Consider the following 22570-nt stretch of genomic DNA (forward strand, 5'->3'; position numbering starts at 1 on the left):
GGTGCTTCCGAGGTTCTTGTTCCTCTTTCAGTGCCTGCCCATCTTCATCCCCAGGGCCTTCTTTAGGAGAGTGACTAGCAGTATTTTGAGCTTTGTGTGGGCACATGGGACTCCGAGAGTGAAGAGGGTTTTCCTGGAGTGAGGGAGGGATAGAGACGGGCTGGCGCTGCCCAACCTTTTGGGGTACTATTGGGCGGCCAATGTGCCACTGGTGCGTAAATGGGTGATGGAGGGGTGGGGGGGGGGGGGGGCGGCGTGGAATAGAATGGAGATGGCGTCTTGCAGAGGTACGGGCCTGGATGCCTTGGTAACGGTGCCGTTGCCGCTTTCTCCCAAGAGGTATACCACGAGTCCGGTGGTGGCGGGGACCCTAAGAATCTGGGGACAGTGGAGACGGCATAGGGGGGAAACAGGGGGCTCGATGGAGGCTCCATTGGGTGGAAATCATCGGTTCATCCCGGGGAACAATGATGGGGGATTCAGGGGGTGGCAAAGGGTGGGCATCAGTAAATTGAGGGACCTGTTTATTGGCGGGAGGTTTGCGGGCCTGGGGGAACTGGAAGATAAATTTGGGCTCCCCAAGGGAACATGTTCAGATACTTGCAGGTAAAGGCGTTTGCTAGGCGACAGGTAGAGGGATTCCCTTTGCTGCCCTCACGGGGGACGATGGACAGAGTGCTTTCGGGGGTGTGGGTCGGAGAGGGGAAGGTGTCTGACATTTATACGGTCATGCAGGAGGTGGAGGAGTCGTCAGTGGAGGAGCTGAAGGCTAAATGGGAGGAGGAACTTGGGGAGCAGATAGAGGACGGGACTTTGGCGGATGCCTTGGAGAGAGTCAACTCTTCCTCCTCATGTGTGAGGCTTAGTCTCATCCAATTTAAGGTGCTGCACCGGGCCCACATGTCCGGGACTAGGATGAGTAGGTTCTTTGGGGGTGAGGACAGGTGCACCAGATGTTCGGGGAGTCCAGCGAACCACGCCCATATGTTCTGGGCATGCCCGGCACTGGAAGAATTCTGGAAGGGGTTGGCGGGGAAGGTGTCGAGGGTGGTTGGATCCAGGGTCAAACCAGGGTGTGGACTCGCGATTTGTGGAGTTGCGGTAGAGCCGGGAGTGCAGGAGGCGAAAGAGGCCGGTGTCCTGGCCTTTGCGTCCCTAATAGCCCGGCGGAGGATCTTGCTGCAGTGGAAGGATGCAAGGCCCCCAAGTGTGGAGACCTGGATCAGTGACATGGCGGGATTTATAAAATTGGAGAGGGTCAAATTTGCCCTGAGAGGATCAGTACAAGGGTTCTATAAACGGTGGCAGCCTTTTCTGGACTTCCTGGCTCAAAGATAGGTATCTTGGTCAATAGCAGCAGCAACCCGGGCGGGGGGGGGAAGAGAGAGAGGAGGGGGGAGGAGAGAGAGGGGGGGGGAAAGAGAGAGAGGGGGGGGGAGAGAGAGGGGGGAGAGAGAGAGAGGGAGGATAGAGAGGGTGGGAGAGACGGGGGGAGAGAGAGAGAGGGAGGGAGAGAGAGGGGGGTGTTGGGGAGGGAGGGGGAGTTGGGTTTTCCTTATAGTTTCTATTTTTTTTTACGGTTATGTAACTTAACATTGTGTTAATTTAAGTTGTTAATATGTTGTGTTGTGCATTGAGGAGGGGCGAATGTTTATGATTGCTATCATTATTGTTATTGTTGGTATTTTATTATGGTTCGATGTTGTACAAATTCAAAATTTTTCAATAACAATTATTTTAAAAAATAAATAAATACAGCGGTCAATATGGTCGCCTTCCTTAATCCTAATTATGTTTACTCTAGAGTCACCAGGTATCTTTCGATACCGCCACAAGGTTCGAACCTGAATACTGATCAAAGAACCAATGCACCAGTTAGTTAGTTCAAAGTCAATACTATTTATTTACACACACAGTAATATCTACTCATGCACAAAATACCATTAACTAAACTATCTCTAACGCTAACGCCGATACTTAACTTCGGGTGCCCACTCAGTCGGAGGAACAATGGCCGTTGTTCGGATATGAGGCTGTTGGGTGCGAAGGTATACAGGAGAACAGCTAAGGTCATCCATCTGATGGTGAGTGTTGACCTTGGACTTACTGGCTTCTGGTGCAGCTGGTGGACGGGTCTCTCCGCTTCAAGAGCCGAGTCCAAGAGAGCGATTCTCTCTCGGGGGCTTCTTCTTATACCCGAAGTTGCTTCTTGCGCTTTTGGGCGGGCCTTGAACTTGGCCCCAATTAATTGGGCCATATCTTGATCACTCGTATTGATCTTGACCAATAAAGGGGTGGGTGCCCTGATGGCTGGGCGTGTCTTTGGTGGCCATTGGCCTTGCTTTGTTTGTGTCTTTCTGGCGCCGGGCTGTCTGCTATGGTATCGGTTACTTGAGTGACATTCATTTGTTCCCGGAGATGGGCCATCAATATGCTAATTGCCTTACAGTTTCAGTCTCGTCTGGGGGCTGTGGTTCCAATGCGCACACAGGCTCTGTGCCTGCCTACTTTCTCAGCATTGTCCATAGTTCCCTATAGTCTTTGCAAACATCCATTTTGTATTCTGGAAGTGGCCATCCCCGAATGGCCACATCTTCCATCCCCAACCTCGAGTACTTCAAACCATGCAGAACTCCCACATCCCCTGATCCTCTCCCGGTGGCTCCGACCGATACAAATTTTCACAGAACTCCTCAAACACCCCATTAACCTGGTCCGGGGCCACCACCAATTTGCCCAACCTATCCCGCACCTGGACAATTTCCCTCGCTATCGCCTCGCTCCTAAGTTGGCCTGCCAACATGCGCCCCGCCTTTCCATTCTCATAAATCGCTCCCCTTGCCCGCCTCAGTTGGTGAACAACCTTCCCCATGGACAACCGATTAAAACTAGCCTGTACCTCCCTCCTTCTGTCAAAAAGTGCTGGATCTGCATTCTCCGCGTACCTCCTGTGCATCTCCAACATCTCATCTATCAGTCTTTGATGCTCTTCTGTCTCCTCTTTATCCATCTTAGATATCACCCCGCCCCTCACCACTGCCTTCAGGGTCTCCCATACCACAGCGTGCGATACTTCCCATTTACTCCTCAATCACCCTCCCGGTCTTCTCACAAAAACGTTGGTCCCCCAGCAAACCCACATCCAATCTCTCTCCCCCCCCCCCCCCCCCCCCCCCCCCCCCCCCCGCCCCCAGACTGGGCAAGCGAGCACGGCTGTCACCTAGAACAAAGAACCTAGCCCCTGTAAAGTACAGCACAGGACCAGGCCCTTCAGCCCTCCAAGCCTGCGCCGACCATGCTGCCCGTCTAAACTAAAATCTTCTACACTTCCTGGGTCCGTATCCCTCTATTCCAATCCTATTCATGTATTTGTCAAGATGCGCTTAAATGTCTCTATCGTCCCTGCTTCCACCACCTCCTCTGCCAGCGAGTTCCAGGCGCCCATTATCCTCTGTGTAAAAAAACTTGCCTCGTACATCTCCTCTAAACCTTGCCCCTCGCACCTTAAACCTATGCCCCCTAGTAATTGACCCCTTTACCCTGGGAAAAAGCCTCTGACTATCCACTCTGTCTATGCCCCTCATAATTTTGTAGACCTCTGTCAGGTTGCCCCAGTCTTGGACTAGAGGACCTCTCCAGTCTTGGTTCCTGCACCAAGTTCCAGTCCCCTCCCACTATTAGCTCGTGCGAATCTAGGTCAGGAATGACCCTAAACACCTTCCTCACAAACCCTGCATCATCCCAGTTAGGTCCATACACACTTGTCAATGCCACTGACCTCCTCTCCAATGCCCCAGTTACTATCACATATCTCTCTCTCTCTCTCTCTCTCTCTCTCTCTCTTCTCCCCCCCCCCCCCCCCCCCCCCCCCTTCCTCCTCCTCTCTCTCTCTCTCTCTCTCTCTCTCTCTCTCCATCTGGAACCTCACTTTCTAACCAAAACTGCTATTCCTTGCATCCTACTGTCGAACCCTGAATGAAACACGTGGCTTACCCAGCCCTCCCTGAGCCTCACCTGATCCTTCACCCTCAGATGCGCAGACACCCTTGACCTCTTTACTGGCCCTCCAACACCCTCACTTTCCACGTAACTAACCTGACCATGGATCTCTCATCCCCCTATCCACCATCATCATAACTCCTGGCCCTGCCCACTGGGCTTGGCCCACCCGTCTCATTGTTGCCATCAAATTCCCCTACTCCCAGAATCCCCCCATCCACCTCCTCTCGAAAACACTTCACCCAGTATCGAACCCCTCCCCCCCCCTTTCCCTTTTCACACCTCTAGGCCCATCAAAACCTGTTCAACCATGCTTCAATGTCTGCAGCCCCTCCCCATACCACACCTCTGTTCACTAGCTGACCTAAGCTTGCTCGTGTGGAGACCCCGCCCAGGCCAATCCCCTCCCCCCACCGAGTCCTAGGAAAACAACAAGGAACTACATATCCCCTTCAAACAAACAAATCCAGTGCAAACACACAAACCCCAGAAAACCGTTGTTACGAAAAATCCTCACTCTTACCTGATCCAAATACCAAATAGACAACTTTACCCCATTTAACCCATACAACAACATAAAATATATACAATCTTCCATCCCCCCTACCCTCGATCCAAGACCAGTACTCAGACCCATTTCTCACTTCTGCCCCAATCCTTTTGCCTTCACAAACACCTCCGCCGCTTTCACCATCTCAAAATAAAAGTCTTTGGAGTTGTAGGTCACCCTCACTTCACTGGGTACACCATGCCGAACTGCACCCCACTATATTACAGTGCCGTCTTCACTTGGCCGATGGACTCCCGTCTCCTCGCCACTCCACGGTTAAGTCCTGGTAAATATGTATACCAACTCCAGCCCACTGCACCTGCAGCTTCTACTTCGCCCAACTCAGGACCTCCTCCTTCACATGGTACCTGTGGAAGCAGATAATCACAGCTCTTGGCAGCTCATTCGTCTTTGTTTTAGGCCTCAAAGACTGATGAGTCCTTTCCAGTTCGTACTGGGAGGGATCTTCCACCAGCTCCGCCAACATAGAATCATAGAATTTACAGTGCAGAAGGAGGCCATTTGGCCCATCGTGTCTGTACTAGCCCCCAGAAAGAGAACCCCACCTAAGCCCTTGGCAAAGTATTCAGTCGGCCTCGGGGGCCCCCCCACCCATTTGGGCAGGCCCACGATCCTCAGGTTTTGCCGCCTCGATCTGTTTTCCAGGTCCTCCAATTTAGCTCGCAGACCTTTGTTGGCCTTGACCACCCTCTGCAGCTCCTCACCCATCAAGGTGAGCTGATTACTCTCTTGCGACAAGGCTTCCCCCATTCCCATCATTTTCTCACCTAGCTCCCGCACCTCAGCCAAAGTCCTCGACACCGCCACCTTCATTGGGGCAATCGCCTCCTCCATCACCACAATCAGCGCCACCATCAGCTCCTTCGTCATCACCTCCATAGAACATAGAACAGTACAGCACAGAACAGGCCCTTCGGCCCTCGATGTTGTGCCGAGCCATGATCACCCTACTCAAACCCACGTATCTACCCTATACCCGTAACCCAACAACCGCCCCCCCCCCCCCCCCCCCCCCCCCCCCCCCCCTTAACCTTACTTTTTAGAACACTACGGGCAATTTAGAATGGCCAATCCACCTAACCCGCACATCTTTGGACTGTGGGAGGAAACCGGAGCACCCAGAGGAAACCCACGCACACACGGGGAGGACGTGCAGACTCCACACAGACAGTGACCCAGCCGGGAATCGAACCTGGGACCCTGGAGCTGTGAAGCATTTATGCTAACCACCATGCTACCGTGCTGCCCAATGTGTTTTGCAAACTGTTTCTCAAGTTTCAAAGCCATCACCTCGGTCATCTTTTCTGCCGCAAGCAGTGTGGCCCCGCCCAGTTGCCGAGCTGACCTTTTCGCTCGATGGCGAGCCTTCACTTGCTCCCTTCTTCACGACTACTTTCTTTTAGCTTTTCGACATCCCCCACTTTCCTTATGTCTTCCTGCAATTACTTGTCAGAAAATTGCCTCTGGGACCGGGCATTCAATTCTAAAAAATCAAGCCTCGAGCAGGAGCCATCCAACATGCGACTTCCTTCTCTAAGTTGCCACCGGAAGTCAACTCTGCCTTTTCATTGATTCACAAATTTTGCAGTTGACTATCCCGCGTTTGGGACATCGCAGGCGTCAGCACACCCGAAGTGTAATAGGCTAACCTCGTCCTGGGCGAACCACCTTCTTGATCATGGTTTCACCCCTGAATCACAGGATTTGGATGTCAGTGGAAAGGCCAGCATTTGTGTCATGTGCCTTGTTGACTTTGAGGTGGTGATGGTGACTCGCCTCCTGAAGCACTGCAGTTGAAAGATCTCCGAAAGAGCTTGCCTGGTATGGTTCCATGATATTGGTGCCGCAATGATAAAGGAATGATGAGATAATTCCACACCATCCTGACTTGCAGCTTGCATGTGATGGCTTTCCATTGCGGGTGAGTTACTTGCCACAGAATTTCCAACCTCTGACTTGCTGTTGTAGCCACAGTATTTATGTGGCTAGTCCAGTTTAGTTTTTAACATATGGGGAATAAGGGAATGGCAGAGATATTGAACAAATGTTTTGTGACTTACAGTCATGCTGTTTTTCTCAGTACATTTTAAAAATGTCTTAAATAATAGATTCCACAATTTTCAGTATTACTGTTGTGAGCCTAATTATTCTATTGTTCCCAGTTTTCTCTATCCCTCCTTTCCTGAATAACACTGTCACATTTACTAACTTCCAATCTGCTGGGACATTTTCAGATTCTATTGAATTTTGGAAAACTGTAGCCAGCACATCTGGTCAAAGCAGGTATTCCTTTTAGAGCCCAAGGAAGCAGACAAACACGGCCGAAAGCTTCGGGGATTTTTTGGACTTTAGCCACTTGACCTTCTGCAGTCCCCCATGCCTGCGTGGGCTTCCTCCGGTTTCCTCCCACAGTCCAAAGATGTACAGGTTAGGTGGATTGGCCATGCTAAGTTGCCCCTTAATGTCCAGGGATGTGAAGGTTAGGTTAAGGGATTATTGGAAAGTAGTTTTGGATGGAGTGCTCTTTCAGAGGTTTGGTGCAGACACGATGGGCCGAATGGTTTCCTTCTGCATTGTAGGGATTCTATGATTCTATGACCTTGTTTTTTCACTCATAGAACACATGGTTTTCATGCTGGTTCATAGCGCTCTGGCTACTGTTTTATTTCTCCCTCCCTCGTCTGTTTGTTAGCTGGAGGTTGGACTGCCAAACCTGTGATGGTGGTGGTCGGGGCAATCACAGAGAAAAACTGGCACCGTACGCTCCTGCTGAACATCAGTATAACCTTATGAACGCTAAAGCTGATGGAACCGCAGTAACCTGGAGATCAAGTGCATAGCCTTTTGAAGTGGTATTTGAACAAGATTATTATCATTGTGGCGACTGTTTGGAAAACAGGTAATGGCCATGCTCCATGACAATGATTTGTTATTTCATGAATGATGGAGGAAGATGATGATTTGGTTTCTGCCACCTTCACAAGGCTATCGTAATTCTTGAAAGCAGCAGCGAAGGAAGTTGCTTCTGTGTCATCTAGTTGAGAAATGGGTTCTTTCCGAAGTGATAGGTTTTGTTTCAGCTGATGCGAGATTATGGACTTCCATGTAAACTTTCAGGATCATTAGATTCCTTTATCAGGCTGTGCAAAAGTCTGAAAAAGACACCAAAGTGACTGAGTGATAAAAACATCTCAATGGTAGGCAATTAGTTATTTGTGTGGGTTCCAGTTTAAAATGACCAGTGATAAATGTTCAATAATTTGTCATGCAATCAGACTTGCTGGCCTCCCTTCTTGTCTCAATTGTTTCATGTGAATACATGACAAAAGTATCTCTTAGGAAGCAAACACTTACCAAACTAAGGCTCTGAACCTATTGAAATAAAAATATTGGAATTGTGATTGTAGTCAGGGGTTTCATTGTGTCTTAACTTCTCAAATTGTTGATGCTGCTGGCTAATCAAACTAAGAAATACAGGTAAAGATAGAAGAAAATGCTGCAGTGTTATTTTAAAAAGTGTTTTATAGCGATTTGCAAGTTACCCAAGCAAACATTGAAATTGATCAATAAATTTTGGATTTAAAATAGTGAATTGCACGCTTGCTTACTTGGAATTAGGACAAATAGATAGATTTTTCTTTGTTTCCCAATGTTAGTATGTTCATAACGTGTGTTTATTTTCTACTACTGAACAGAGGAGTATACCCCACATTGAGGGCAAAAAGTTTATGGCCCCCAGGCAGATTCTAGTCAGGGGTGGAGGGCTGGAGTTGCGCCCATCGCCTGTCCACCTTTGAGTCAGTTGTGGCTGTTAAGCCGTTTAAGAGCTTCCTTCTTGCGGCACGGTGGCACAGTGGTTAGCACTGCTGCCTCACAGCGCCAGGGACGTGGGTTCAATTCCGGCCTCGGGTGACTGTGTTAGTTTGCACTTTCTCCCCGTGTCTGCGTGGATTTCCTCCGGGTGCTCCGGTTTCCTCCCACAGTCCAAAGATGTGCAGGTTAGGTGGATTGGTCATGATAAATTGCCCCTTAGTGTCCAAAAGGTTAGGTGGGGTTACCTGGTTACGGGGATAGGGTGAAGGGGTGAGCTTACGTAGGGTGCTCTTTCAAAGGGCTGTTGCATATTCGATGGGCTAAATGGCCTCCTTTTGCACTATAAATTCTATGATTCAGTTGCTACTGGTATTTTACCTGAGGCAGGGAGGCCACATGCAACTTGGCGAGGCTGCTAAGTAAACCCTGGCAACCTGTCTGTGGCTTAGGTGAGTTTTCCTTCCTGTGCCCAATAGAGGGCTCCACTCCTCTGCCCAGCAGGAAGGGTCGCTCTTGCTTGAAGCTATCCTCCCTTTTCCCAGCTTCCCGATTGCCTGACTGCCCTTAGCCTGGCTACCCCAGTTGACTATTAAGTCTGGCCTCCAGCAATACGCCTGCCTGGGAAATGCGGGTAGCCCTAGCAGTGGCCACTTGGCCCGATGGTACAGCTGGGACTAGAGGGCTTCCATCCATCTAATTGTCTGACAGCTGTTGGAGGTGGACATCCTCCCTCATGGGAGTGGAGGCCAAGACCTCAAGCAATTAACTCCCTGATGCCCATAAGATCCGGTTGTGGCTTTTTAGTAGGTAAGATGGGTTCACCCCTGACATTTGGGGCAGCATGGTAGCCTTGTGGTTAGCACAATCGCTTCACAGCTCCAGGGTCCCAGGTTCGATTCCCGGCTGGGTCACTGTCTGTGCGGAGTCTGCACATCCTCCCCGTGTCTGCGTGGGTTTCCTCCGGGTGCTCCGGTTTCCTCCCACAGTCCAAAGATGTGCGGGTTAGGTGGATTGGCCATGATAAATTGCCCTTAGTGTCCAAAATTGCCCTTAGTGTTTGGTGGGGTTACTGGGTAATGGGGATAGGGTGGAGGTGTTGACCTTGGATAGGGGGTAGGGTGCTCTTTCCAAGAGCTGGTGCAGACTCGATGGGCCGAATGGCCTCCTTCTGCACTGTAAATTCTATGATTTCAGCCAGTGGGCAGGATATCACTGAAGAAAGTGCAGCACAGATGGTGCTTTTCTTCAACTCTACTTCCATTGATTTAAAACTGCCAGCTTGTTTTCTTACTTTTACCATGAAGACGTTTCTTCCTTTTGATCCAGGACATATGTCACTTGTTGATTCATTTGCCTGACCTTCCACTCTACAGAAAATAAACATTTGACGTTGTTGGAAATGAGGTCTGAAAATACCATCATTTTGGGGGGAGGTGTCGGGGTCTCAAATTTGGGGTGTGAGTGGAATCTGTCAGAATTCTAACTGTTGTAAATTGCAAGCTAAATTCTGGTGGAATTAGCTTTTGGCAGAAGATGTGATTGGGCCAAAAGTGGTCCATATAAGCAGATGAAGATTCAGTGGAACATATTCGTGGTATGTGTAATTTTGGTTTATTACCCAACTTCAATTTTCCTGCATAAGTGGTAGTGGGAATCGTGAACAGCAAATGCCTTGTGCATCCACTTGAGAGTGCAGTTGAATGGGGATTGGGATAACATGAAGGCCAAACTGGATCAGGGCTGCATGTTTCCTTCCCTAACAGGATATTAGTGAACCAGTTGGGTTTTTACAGTAATCCAGCAACTTCATGACCATTCAGTGAGGCCCAAAGTTGGCCTCCCAGGAATTTCAGCACTCTTAATGGAATTGCATCTGACTCAAAGCTACAGGAAAGAAAGTAGGACGTGGTCGAGTTCACAAAAAGTTTTTAGGAACTTAAGAACATAGGAATATAGGACTTGGGAGTAAGAGTAGGCAATTCAGCCCTGCGTGTCTATTCTGCTATTCAGTAATTTCATGACTGGTCTGGTTGGGGTCTCAACTCTACTTTTCAGTTCACACATACACACACACACACACACACACACACATAACCTTTGACTCCCTTGTCCATCAAAAATCTGCCTGACTGTACCTTGAATAAATTCAATGACCCAGCCTTCACTACTTACTGGCTAAGAGAGTTCCACATACTAATGGCCCTCAGAGAAAAGTTCTCCTCACCTCAGTCTTGGAAGAGAGATCTCTTATTCTCAAAACTGTATTACATAGTTCTGGTATCTCTCTTTCTCACTGTCTCTCACTCTCTCTCTCTTCCCCCCCCCCCCCCCCCCCCCCCTTAAAGAGTGGAAACGTCCGCCATCTACCTTGTCAAGTCCCTGGTTATTGTATGTTTTGATAAGATCACCTCCCATTCTTCTGAACTCCAATGGGCATAGGCCCAACCTGTCCAACAGTTTTTCATAAGATGAGCCCCTCATCCCAGGAATGAGTCAGATGCACCTTCTCTGCACTGATCCTAATGCAGTTATATCCTTTTTCAAATAAGGAAACAAAAACTGTACACCGTAATCCGGATGGGGTCTCACGAATGCCTTGTATAGTTGCAGGAAAACTTACCGACTTTAATATTCCATTCCCCGTGCAATAAACATCAACATTCCATTTGCCTTCCTAATCACTTGCTATACCTGTGTATTAACTTTCTGCGACTCGTGCACGAGGATACTCAGATTCCCGTCTATTTAAATAGTACGTTGCAGGTTTAGCACATTGGGCTAAATAGCTGGCTTGCAATGCAGAACAATACCAGCAGCGCGGGTTCAATTCCCGTATCAGCCTCCCCGAATGTGGCGACTCGGGGCTTTTCACATTAACTTCATTGAAGCCTACTTGTGACAATAAGCGATTATTATTATTATTATTATTATTATTATTATTATTATTATTCCATTCTCCCTGCCGAAGTGAACAAGATAACATTTTCCCACGTCATACACGCTTAACTTATCTATATCCCTTTGCAGACTCTGCCTTCTCTTGACAGCTTGCTTTCCTACCCATCTTTGTGTCATTGGCAAATGTAATTACCATATATTCGGTCCCTTCATCCAAATCATTGGTTTAGATTGTAAATAGTTGAACAGCCAGCACTGATCCATGTGGCACTCCATGAGTCCAACCCAAAAAAGACCCTTTTATCCCTACTCTCTGTTTCCTGTCAACCACCCAATCCTTTATCCATGCTAATATGTTATCCCCCACACCTAGTAATATCCGTAACGTGACAACTTATCAAATGTCTTTTGGAAATCCAAGTATATCACATCTATAGGTTCCCTTTTATACCTCTTGCTTGTTTCCACCTCAAAAAAACTCTAATGTTGGTTAAACACAATTTATCCTTTCACAAAGCCATATTGACTCTGCCTGATCATATTATGATTTTCCTGCTATAACCTTTAATAGTGTATTCTAGCTGTTTCCCTAGTGACGGACGTGAGGCTAACTGGCCTGTAGTTTCCTGCTTTCTGTCTCCCTTATTCTCTGAATAAAGGTGCTACATGAGCTATTTTCCAGTCCCCTGGATCCTTCCAGCATCAAAGGCTTTTTGGAAGATTGCAATCAGTGCGTTGTCTCTCATGCACTCAATTAACTTATTTCCAGGCCACCTTTGCCAATCTGATTCTTCCAATATGTGAGCATGTTAAAGTCACCCATGATCATTGCAGTATTTTTTTTGCAAGCCCCATTTATTTCTTCCTGTAAATAACTACTGTTAGGAGGCCTATAAACTACTCCCACAAGTGATCTCCTGCTTTTCCTATTTGTTGCCTCTACCCAAACTGATTCTACACCTTGCTCTTTTGAACTAAGGTCATCTCTTGCTACTGTCCTAATGGCATCCTTGATCAAGAGAACTACCCAACCACCTTTTCCGAGCTTCCAATCTTTTCAAAATATCCATACCCATCAGTATTCAAGGAAAGGTTGAGGGAAGCAGTTAATTCAACTTGGCTGCTCTGGTGAGGTTCTGAAAGAAAAAAGAAAACTTGTTTTTATATGATGCCATTCATGACCTCAGAATGACCCAAAGCACTTTACAGTGACTCAAATACTTTTGAAATGTAATCACTATTGTAATATAGGATAATATGCACCCAGTTTGCAATGTGTTCCCGCATTAAGTCTCTGCCTCCTCTTCAGATATGTTGTGTTATTGCTGACCACTATAGAGTGCATTTAACTCCCATTCTTTTCCACGTTTTCTATAAGTTTTAAGTTAGCTGACCTTGTCATTTATGGTGGCTTTTCGGCAAGTTAAAATTTCACCATGCCTCCTTTCCAATGGCGCAATATCCTCACTGTGGTCTTTTTGGGCCCACGTTATCTCTTTGGAGTGATCCCACCTTAAGGTGACTGAAAAGTTAGACCTGACATTTGCAAAGATATTTTTAGCAAGTACCCAAGAAATATCAGTCTCTGAGGCAAGGCAGTGAATACACAAGCTCCAGAAACAACTTTTGGCCTATTAATGCGGCTTTTGTGTTCTTTGAACATTATCTTTATATTTTATTTTTAATTGGAGCCTTCCTTTCTTCATTGCTTGGATGACCTATGGCGATTAAAGATGAAAAAAAGTATTTGTGGAAATTTTTGATCAAGTTTCCATGTAGAACGTCAGAAATATACATGTCTATATAGTCAAATTATAATTTGAAAAGGAGTGGAAGATTGATAATGTAAGAATGTTGTATTTTCTTCCTAGGTAAGGCCAGAAAGAAAAAATGATTATGAAGACGATGAGATGGAAATGAATGTGGAAGGGGAGGAAGAAGAGAAGGAAGAAGATCTTTCGGTCCCAGGTGCATCTTACATGAAGCTGCTTTTAATGACTCCGCTTCCTGTGCTCTCTGGTATGTTCTGTGACCGCTAACTATTCCATTTAAAGATTAATCAGCAACATTTATTTGTAGCAGAAAAAACATATTTAAAAAAACGATATAAAACATTGATTCTGGAAGATAAGCGTCAAGGCTTCTGAACATTAGCATGGGGTGGCACGGTGGCACATTGCCTCACAGCGCCTGGGACCCAGGTTCGATTTTGACCTCGGGCGACTTGGCGTGGCATTTGCACTTTCTCCCCATGTCTGTGTGGGTTTCTAAAGCCTGAATGGCCTCCTTCTGCACTGTAGGGATTCGATGATTAACCACAGTTTGCACTTTTATTGTTGTGTTGGGGTTTTGACATTGCAGGGACAGTGCATCTTATTGCCTCGAGGATTGAAAATGTTGCGAATCTACCACTTATAATAATAATAATTCTAATAATCTTTATTGTCACAAGTAGGCTTACATTAACACTGCAATGAAGTTACTAAGAAAAGCCCCTAGTCACCACATTCCTGCACCTGTTCTCAGAGGGAGAATTCAGAATGTACAAATTACCTAATTACTAGCAAGTCTTTTGGGACTTGTGGGAGGAAACCCACGCAGACACGCGGAGAACGTGCAGACTCTACACAGACAGTGATCCAAGCCGGAATCGAACCTGGGACCCTGGAGCTGTGAAGCCACAGTGTTACCCACTGTGCTACTGTGCTGCCACTTTAGGATATCGTCAAATGCATAGACGAAAGATTGCATTTAAGAGGAATCAGGTGATGTCCATGACCTTTGTAATGGCCCAGAACATTTCCAAAAATGATTATATTCGAGAACAGTACTAGAAAGCATGGAAGAAATGCTAGTCTTGTTCGGCCTCGCCACTAATCTTAACCCCAGGTGATGTGGAATCTATAGAGGATTAGAATACGAAGGTTTTGTATCTTGCTACAGCTGTATAAAGCTCTGGTTTCACCACACCTGGAATATTTTATTCAGTTCCAAGCACCACACCTTAGGAATAATGTATTGGTCTGTGAGGGAGTGAAGTGTCTTAACAGAAGCTTCTACTCAGCCTGACAGCAGTTGGCAAAGCTGCTCTTCAACTTAAAAACTTTTAGCAAAGTCCCAAACCTATATCAAACTACAAAACTACAGACAGATCTGGCTCCTCCCATGAATAACATCATCTTTATCCCACTATGATGTTCTATCATTTGTTTAGCTAGGTCTACATACAATACGTCAGATTTTATCTACTCTCCAGGGAATCTCCAGCAATCATAAGAATGTTGCGTTAGGCATCTCTCTGCAAGAAAGTAAACGGTTAAAATTAATCATCAGCATACCTTTCACAACCTCTTAGTTACAGCTTAAGCAGACACTGAGTCTGGATACCCTGGGCGGGATTCTCTGAAATGGAGTCAGAGTGTCCGCGCCGTTGTGAACACCGTTGCGTTTCACGATGGCGTGAAACGGGCGCGGGCACTACCGATTCTGGCCACCACAGTGGGCCAGCACGGCGCTGAAGCGGTTAACGCCGCTCCAGCCTCCCTTCCCGGCGGCAACCGGGTGCCGCGACAACCCGTGCATGCGCAGTGGCGCCGTTCCAACCTGCGCATGCGAAGTGGCGCCGCGCCAACCCGCACATGCACGAGGGACTTCTTCAACGTGCCGGCCCCGACACAACATGGCGCGGGGGTTCAGGGGCCGGTCGCGTAACAAAATAAGGCCAGGGCTGGAGAAGTCGGCCCGCTGATTGGTGGGACCCGATCGCAGGCCAGACCCCATCGGGGGCCCTCCCCAGTTACGGAGCCCTCTCCCCCACTCCCCGACTGTGCACGCAGAGTTCCCGCCGGCTGCGGGTAGGTGTGGACGTCGCCAGCGGGACTCTGCCGTTCCCGTGCAGCCGCTCGCCCCATCAAGACCGGAGAATCGGCGGCCCACCCACGACCAGCGCCGCGCCAAACGCGCCGACTCAAATGACGCCGATTCTCTGCTCCTCGGAGAATTGTGTGCCGGCTTCGGGGCGGCGTGGCGCGGTTGCGCCAATTCTCCAGTTCAGCGTGGAGCTCGGAGAATCCCGCCCCCTAATCTAGGTTCTTTAATAATATTACTGCAACAAATATGTACCTTAACCTAGGTTTTAGCATTACTGCCACAAATGTAAAATAAAATATATATCCCAATTTCTTACTTTCGTCACATGTATCAGGTTGAATCATCATCGTCTGCTTTAATGCATCTGTAGTTATTAGGCTGTGAGAGACCCAAGATTGCGTATCAATTTTGAAACGTGAAGATTATCCTCAGTTAGTGTGAAGGTTGACCTAATGCTCAAAAAGCACCTTTAAGTTTTCATCTGCGATTCCTCCTCTCCGCACATGACCCACATTACAGTTTTTTTTCTTTTTTTAAAATTTAGGGTAATGATTACTGTAAATTGCCTTTTTACTAAATACATATTCTGTTCAAGTGCCTAAGTGATTTTACAACAAATAAATGGGTTTACAGGACAAGCTAATGTCCGAGGATGAGATCGGCAAAGCCATGGCGTCAGATATATCTGGGGAGCTGATGGAGAGGGAGGCCGCCCGGTGGAGGAGGTCCTGCACAAGTAGGGCGACGAGTTGAGAGGGACGATGCAAGTTGAGGTGTGGAGTTGAGGCACTGCGGAGGATAAACTCTTCTTTGCCTTGTGCCAGACTGAGTCTGGTACATTTTAAGGTGGTGTAAAGGGCTCATATGGCAGGGTCGAGGATGAGTCCGTTTTTCCAGGGATGGAAGATAGGTCTGGGCGGTGTGCAGGGAGTCCAGTGAACCATGTCCATATGTTTTAAGCATATGTTCTGAAGATGGAGGGCGTCTGGAAAGAGTTTGCCAACGTAGCGGGGCCTCACGGTAGCATGGTGGTTAGCATCAATGCTTCACAGCTCCAGGGTCCCAGGTTCGATTCCCGGCTGGGTCACTGTCTGTGTGGAGTCTGTACGTCCTCCCCGTGTGCGTGTGGGTTTCCTCCGGGTGCTCCGGTTTCCTCCCACAGTCCAAAGATGTGCGGGTTAGGTGGATTGGCCATGCTAAATTGCCCGTAGTGTAAGGTTAATGGGGGGATTGTTGAGTTACGGGTATACGGGTTACATGGGTTTAAGTGGGGTGATCATTGTTCGGCACAACATCGAGGGCCGAAGGGCCTGTTCTGTGCTGTACTGTTCTATGTTCTATGTAATGTTGCTGATTTTGGGGCTTGAGGTGGTACCAAGCCCGTGGATGGCAATATTTGGGATGTTGGAGTATCCGGGAGTGCAGGTGGAGAGAGAGGCTGACGCGGTCGCCTTTGTCTCTCTGATAGCGACGGATATTCCTGTGCTGACGGGATTCGGAGTCGCTGAAAGTGGGGGCATGGGTGAGCGACTGGGCAGAGTTCCTCCACCGAGAAAAATTCAAGTTCGCAATAAGAGGGGAGGAGGACGGACTCTCCACAAGGTGGAGGCTGTTCATTGACTTCTTTAAGGGACATCAACAAGTCAATGTGAAATGAAAATGAAAATCGCTTATTGTCACGAGTAGGCTTCAAATGAAGTTACTGTGAAAAGCCCCTAGTCGCCACATTCCGGCGCCTGTTCGGGGAGGCTGTTACAGGAATCGAACCGTGCTGCTGGCTTGCCTTGGTCTGCTTTCAAAGCCAGCGATTTAGCCCTGTGAGCTAAACAGCCCCTGTGGGACGGTCAGGTGGCGGAGTTCTTTGTCTTTTGTTTAGGATTTGGTAGTGGGGGTGGTGCTGGGTATAAAAGGAGGGGGTAGAGGGGGCGATATGGGGGAATCGTGTTAATTGTGTGTGGTTTACTGTTGCTGTTGTTGTTTGCTTGTTTCTGTTCTGTATATGTTTGAAAATACCTGCAATAAAATAGTTTTAAAAAACAAGTAAATGGTTTGGCTGATTTACACCCACGGATCTGCCAATCTTTGTACCTTTCTTCTTAATGATCTGACAATAATACGCAGGAAGTAACTTTTCACATCCTTGGGTCTGAACTTCTGGTTTTAAGTCTTGATCATAGTTTGCTTTAATTTTGAATAAAGTTTGTGACTAAAGCTCTTCCTGGCTGCCTTGGAAGGCAGAATGCAGTCATTCTTTTCTCTGTCTAATACAGGGTTGTGTGTCCTGGGGCGAGTGTTGACAACATAGTAATTAATCACTGAGGAGCAAAGAGTTAAAAGCATTTGTCTCTTCAATGGACCATCTGACATTGCTTACTGGTAGCTTCCTGAATAAAGGTTTAGGCAGAGGTGAACCCGAAGTCAAGATAACACATGGGAGCAATTGTCTTGACCATGCTATTTAAATTTGAACTTGCAGTTACTAATTTTGTCCATCGTGACAGCCAGAAGTAGTAATCCTTTGACCTTTTCCTCGCAGCTTTTGAAGAGCTTTTGTCATCCCTTGTGACCCAAGAATTGACTGTGATGCCCCGCGGGGTGTATTATTCAGCACTCCGAGGCGGAACCGTGCGCTCTGACCAAGGGAAGACTGTAGCAGGGATTCCGAACTTCATGCTCAAGACATATGAGAAGAACAAACAACCTGGACTGAAGTCTGGCCTGGCAGGTGAATTAGTGATCAATCTTTTTGACAAAGTGTTTGGGCACTGCTGTTCCCTTATCTGCATTCCCAGAAGTTTCACAAATCAAACCAGTTTAATCATTGCAGTGCCATTTTACACATGTCAATGTAATCCAATAAAAACTGCAACTGATAATAGAGAGTTGCTCTCTAAAACTAGACAAAGCTACATCTACCCCTCTCCTGCCCATTGCACTTGCTGCAGATGTCACCGATCTACCTCAAAGTGTAGGGGATGAATGTTTGGAAAAAAAGAGTGCTTGAAAAATACATTTCATACCTCTGGGATTCTTGAGACTGCATAGGATATTTGACTTATATTTTTGCATTTTGGTTTAATAGAATTGTTAAGTCCTCATGTATATACGTTTCTGTCAGGTGGAAGTTGCCTCCTGTCAATGTTTGGGAGGATTCCACAAATCACATCTAACTTAAATCTCTCTATAAGGTATGAATGAAAACGTAACTGTGAAGGTGATTGAAGGCCCTGCATTTCTTTAATAGCCTTGTATTGGTTGTTTAGTATACTTTTTAAAAATACACTGTGTAAAAAGATTTCTGATTTATTTCACCTTCACAGAGGTAAGCTGTTGTTAACATTCTGCAGGACAAAACCATCTGGAAACACTGTCCCATTAGGAAATTTGCTTTTAACTGATCTTGCACTGTTCTGCAAAGTACACTTAAAAATGAATTGAATACTTTGGATTCTTCCCAGTGGTGAAATCATAAGATAATTGTCGACATTATTGTTCATCGAAGACAACCGCTGAAGGCAACACATTGGAATGTGTTACTGCCTGTAAGGATGCCCATGCCTAATTTCCCCAAGACACATGAACACCCTCAAGTTAGATAGAAGTTCAATTGTTAGCCATTAACAACCACTATTTATGCTTATAATAGCACCTTTAGCAAAATTAGACCTTCTGAGACACTTAAACGGAACATTATAAACAAATCATGACAACGAACCACAAAAGGTGATAGAAATGCTAATGTTAAGGTGTGCCTTAAAGGAGAAAGGTAGAGAGGCAGAGAGGGATTCCTGAGCTGAGGCTCAAGATAACTGAAGGCACAGCCACTAATGGTGAAGCCATTAAAATAATGGATGCACGACATTCCAGAATTCGATGAGCACCAATATCTCAGCAAGTTGTGGGGCTGGAGGAGATTACACGATGATGCCATGGAGAGATTTGAAACAATGATGAGAATTTTAATACGTTGACGTTGCTTGACTGGGTGCCAATATAGCTCAGCACATGCGAGATTGATGGGTAAACAGGACTTTGTATGAGTGAAGACACAGACAGCAATGTTTTGAATGACTTCATGTTTATAGGGGAGTGGGGAGGGCAGGTGGGGGAGAATGTGATAGATCAGCCAGGAATGCACTGGAGTAGTCAAGTCTAGAGGTCACAGAGGCAGGAGTGAGAGCTTCAGCAGCAAATGGGCTGAGACATGGGAAAAGACCAGCTCTTTTGATGAAAGAAGTGATGATGTCTGATTTAAAGGAAGGCGGAACAGCACCCGAAGGGAGTGAACAATATGGTCACATAGGGAATAGGAGGGGATGCTGGGTGGTCAGCAATTGACAGGAATAGTTTAAAGAGAGCAGTTCGGTCTCATGGCAAGATGATCTCAAAGGAGATCTCAAGGGAGATGGTCCAGAAACTGGAGAATGATATAAGTTCAGTGCTAGGGCCAGGGGGGAGCTTTGAAGTAAATGTTGCCCTGTGACTAGTAGAAGGGAAGAATGCAGCAGAAGTAGCTGTTGGAATGGCCTCAATCTTTGTGACAAAGCAATCCATGAGCTATTTGTACTTATGGTTGAAGGTGAGGGTGGAAGAGGAGGGGATGGGGATTCAAAAAGACAGCTTGCAGTAGGGGGAAGAAGCCAGGGGTTATCTTTGCATCCAGGATGATCCTGGAACAGTGAGTAGTTTCAGCAAATGGGAACAGGACCCAATAGCATTTTACATGCTCCAGACAGATCTGGCATTGAACGGTTAAACCAACTGTCCACATTTTTTCAAGGTTGCTTCCCAAGAACTTAAAGGAATGAAGGTGAGGGATGTACCGGGGGAAATGGCCTGGTTGCGAGAGAGAGTAATGATTTTATTGAGGATTGGTGCATCAAGGTGGAGGTGAGGGTGCAGTTTAGTAAAGCAGCAGCTGCAGAAATGAAAAGTTAGCAGACTTGATAGTGTGTGAAAAAAAGTTTTTTTTAAATAATTTTTATTCAAATTTTCAACAAATCTTTAACCAACAAAACAAAAGAAAAGAGAAAAACAGTAAACCCCCCCCCAAATACAAAAGCAATAAATTAACAAAAATAATGAACATGAAACCATGAAACCAAATACACATCCTCTATAGCGAACAAGTAACGGCTGCCACCGCCGGAAGAACCCTTGCACCGACCCCCTTAGGGCAAACTTAACCCTCTCCAGTTTGATGAACCCAGCCATGTCGTTGATCCAGGATTCCGTGCTCGGGGTTTCGCATCCTTCCACTGTAAAAGAATCCTGCGCTGGGCTACCAGGGACGCAAAGCCCAGAATACCGGCCTCTTTCGCCTCCTGCACTTCCGGCTCCGATGCTACCCCGAAAATTGCGAGGCCCCAGCCCGGCTCCACCCTGGAGCCAACCACCCTTGACAACGTCCCCGCAACGCCCCTCCAAAAGCCCTCCAACGCAGGGCACGCCCAAAACATGTGGTTTGCTGGGCTCCCCGAACACCTGCCACACCTGTCCTCCCCCCCACAAAAGAACCGGCTCAGCCTTGTCCCAGTCATGTGCGCCCAATGCAGCACCTTAGTTGGATTAAACTAAGCCGTGCGCAAGAGGAAGAATTCACCCTCCCCAAAGCATCCGCTCGCGTCCCCTCATCGATCTCCTCTCCCAGCTCCTCCTCCCACGTATCCTTCAGCTCTTCCACCGAGGCCTCCTCCCCCTCCTGCATCAATTAGTAGATTGCCGAGATCCTCCCCTCACCAACCCACGTCCCCGAAAGCACCCTGTCCTGAACCCCCCTTGGTGGCAACAGTGGAAACTCCGCCACCTGCCGCCTAACGAATGCCCTAATCTGCATATAGCTGAAGGTATTCCTTGGGGGGAGGCCCAACCTTCCCTCCAACTCCTCCAGGGTCACAAACTTCCCATCACGAAAGAAGCCCCCCATCCGCCTGATACCCGCCCTGTGCCAGCTCAGAAACCCTCCGTCCATCCTCCCTGGTACAAACCGGCGGTTCCCCCGTATCGGGGACCAGACTGAAGCCTTCACCTCCCCCCTATGCCACCTCCACTGCCCCCAAATTTTGAGGGTTGTCACCACCACCGGACTCGTAGTATATCTTGTTCGGGGGAGCGGCAACGGCGCCGTCACCAGCGCCTCCAGGCTCGTGTCCACACAGGACGCCGCCTCCATCCTCTTCCATGCATCCCCCTCCCCTTCCATCACCCACCTACGTATCGTTGCCACGTTCGCAGCCCACACAGGTTGGGCAGCGCCAACCCCCCCACTTCCCTCACCCGCTCCAGGAACACCCTCCTCACCCTCGGGGTCTTCTGCGCCCACGCAAACCCCATAATACTCCTACTGACCCTCCTGAAAAAAGCCTTCGGGATCATGATAGGTAGACACTGGAATAGGAACAGAAACCTCAGGAGCACCGTCATTTTGACCGACTGGACCCTGCCCACTAGGGAGAGTGGCAACACATCCCACCTCCTAAACTACTCCTCCATCTGCTCCACCAGCTTCGTAAAGTTGAGCCTATGCAGGGCCCCCCAGCTCCTGGCTATCTGGACCCCCAGGTATCTGAAACTCATCTTTGCCCTTTTCAGCGGGAGCCCCCCTATCTCTCTCTCCTCGTCCCCCATATGCACCACGAACAGCTCACTCTTCCCCCCCCATTGAGCATCTACCCGGAGAAGTTCCCGAACTCCCCAAGAATCCTCATCACCTCCAGCATCCCCCCCACTGGGTCTGCCACGTACAACAATAAATCATCCGCGTACAACGACAGCCGATGCTCCCCCCCCCCCCCCCCCACCACTATCCCCCTCCAGTTCCTCGACTCCCTCAGCGCCATGGCCAGGGGCTCGATCGCCAGCGCAAACAGCAGGGGAGACCGCCTCGTCTCCCGGTACAGTCGAAAGTTCTCCGACCTCCTCCCATTCGTAACCACACTCGCCACCGGGGCATCATACTGCAGCCTCACCCACCTAATAAATCCCTCACCAAATCCGAACCTCTTCAAAACCTCCCAAAGATATCCCCACTCCACCCTGTCAAAGGCCTTCTCTGCATCCATCGACGCCACTATCTCCGCCTCCCCATCCACCGCCGGCATGATTATGACATTGAGAAGCCTCCGCACATTAACGTTCAACTGCCTCCCCTTCACAAAACCCGTTTGATCCTCGTGTATGACCTGCGGCACCACATCCTCCACCCTCCTGGCCAATATCTTGGCCAGCAGATTTGCATCCACGTTGAGGAGCGAAATCGGCCTATATGATCCACACTGAAGGGGGTCCTTATCCCGCTTCAGAATCAGTGAGATCAACGCCCTGGACATCGTCGGGGGCAAAGCCCCCCCCCTCCCTCGCCTCATTCAAGGTCCTCACTAGCAGCGGGCCCAGCAGGTCTGAAAACTTCCTATAAAATTC

At 48.0% G+C, this 22570-nt stretch overlaps 1 protein-coding gene and 1 non-coding gene across 4 annotated transcripts in view; one reads left to right on the plus strand and one right to left on the minus strand.

Annotated features, from left to right (window-relative positions):
- focad (focadhesin) overlaps positions 1–22570 on the plus strand; it is a 366162-nt gene that overhangs the window by 196650 nt on the left and 146942 nt on the right. For all 3 annotated transcript variants that reach the window (XM_038804621.1, XM_038804620.1, XM_038804622.1), the window contains exons 20-21: positions 13153–13300; positions 17688–17876. In XM_038804621.1, the coding sequence (XP_038660549.1) occupies positions 13153–13300; positions 17688–17876 (337 nt within the window). The remainder of the gene's footprint in view (positions 1–13152; positions 13301–17687; positions 17877–22570) is intronic.
- LOC119970810 lies at positions 6114–6275 on the minus strand. Its single transcript, XR_005461680.1, has one exon. It is a non-coding gene; the product is annotated as a U1 spliceosomal RNA (small nuclear RNA).

This window comes from Scyliorhinus canicula, chromosome 8, assembly GCF_902713615.1.
Source record: "Scyliorhinus canicula chromosome 8, sScyCan1.1, whole genome shotgun sequence".
Classification (NCBI taxonomy): domain Eukaryota; kingdom Metazoa; phylum Chordata; class Chondrichthyes; order Carcharhiniformes; family Scyliorhinidae; genus Scyliorhinus; species Scyliorhinus canicula.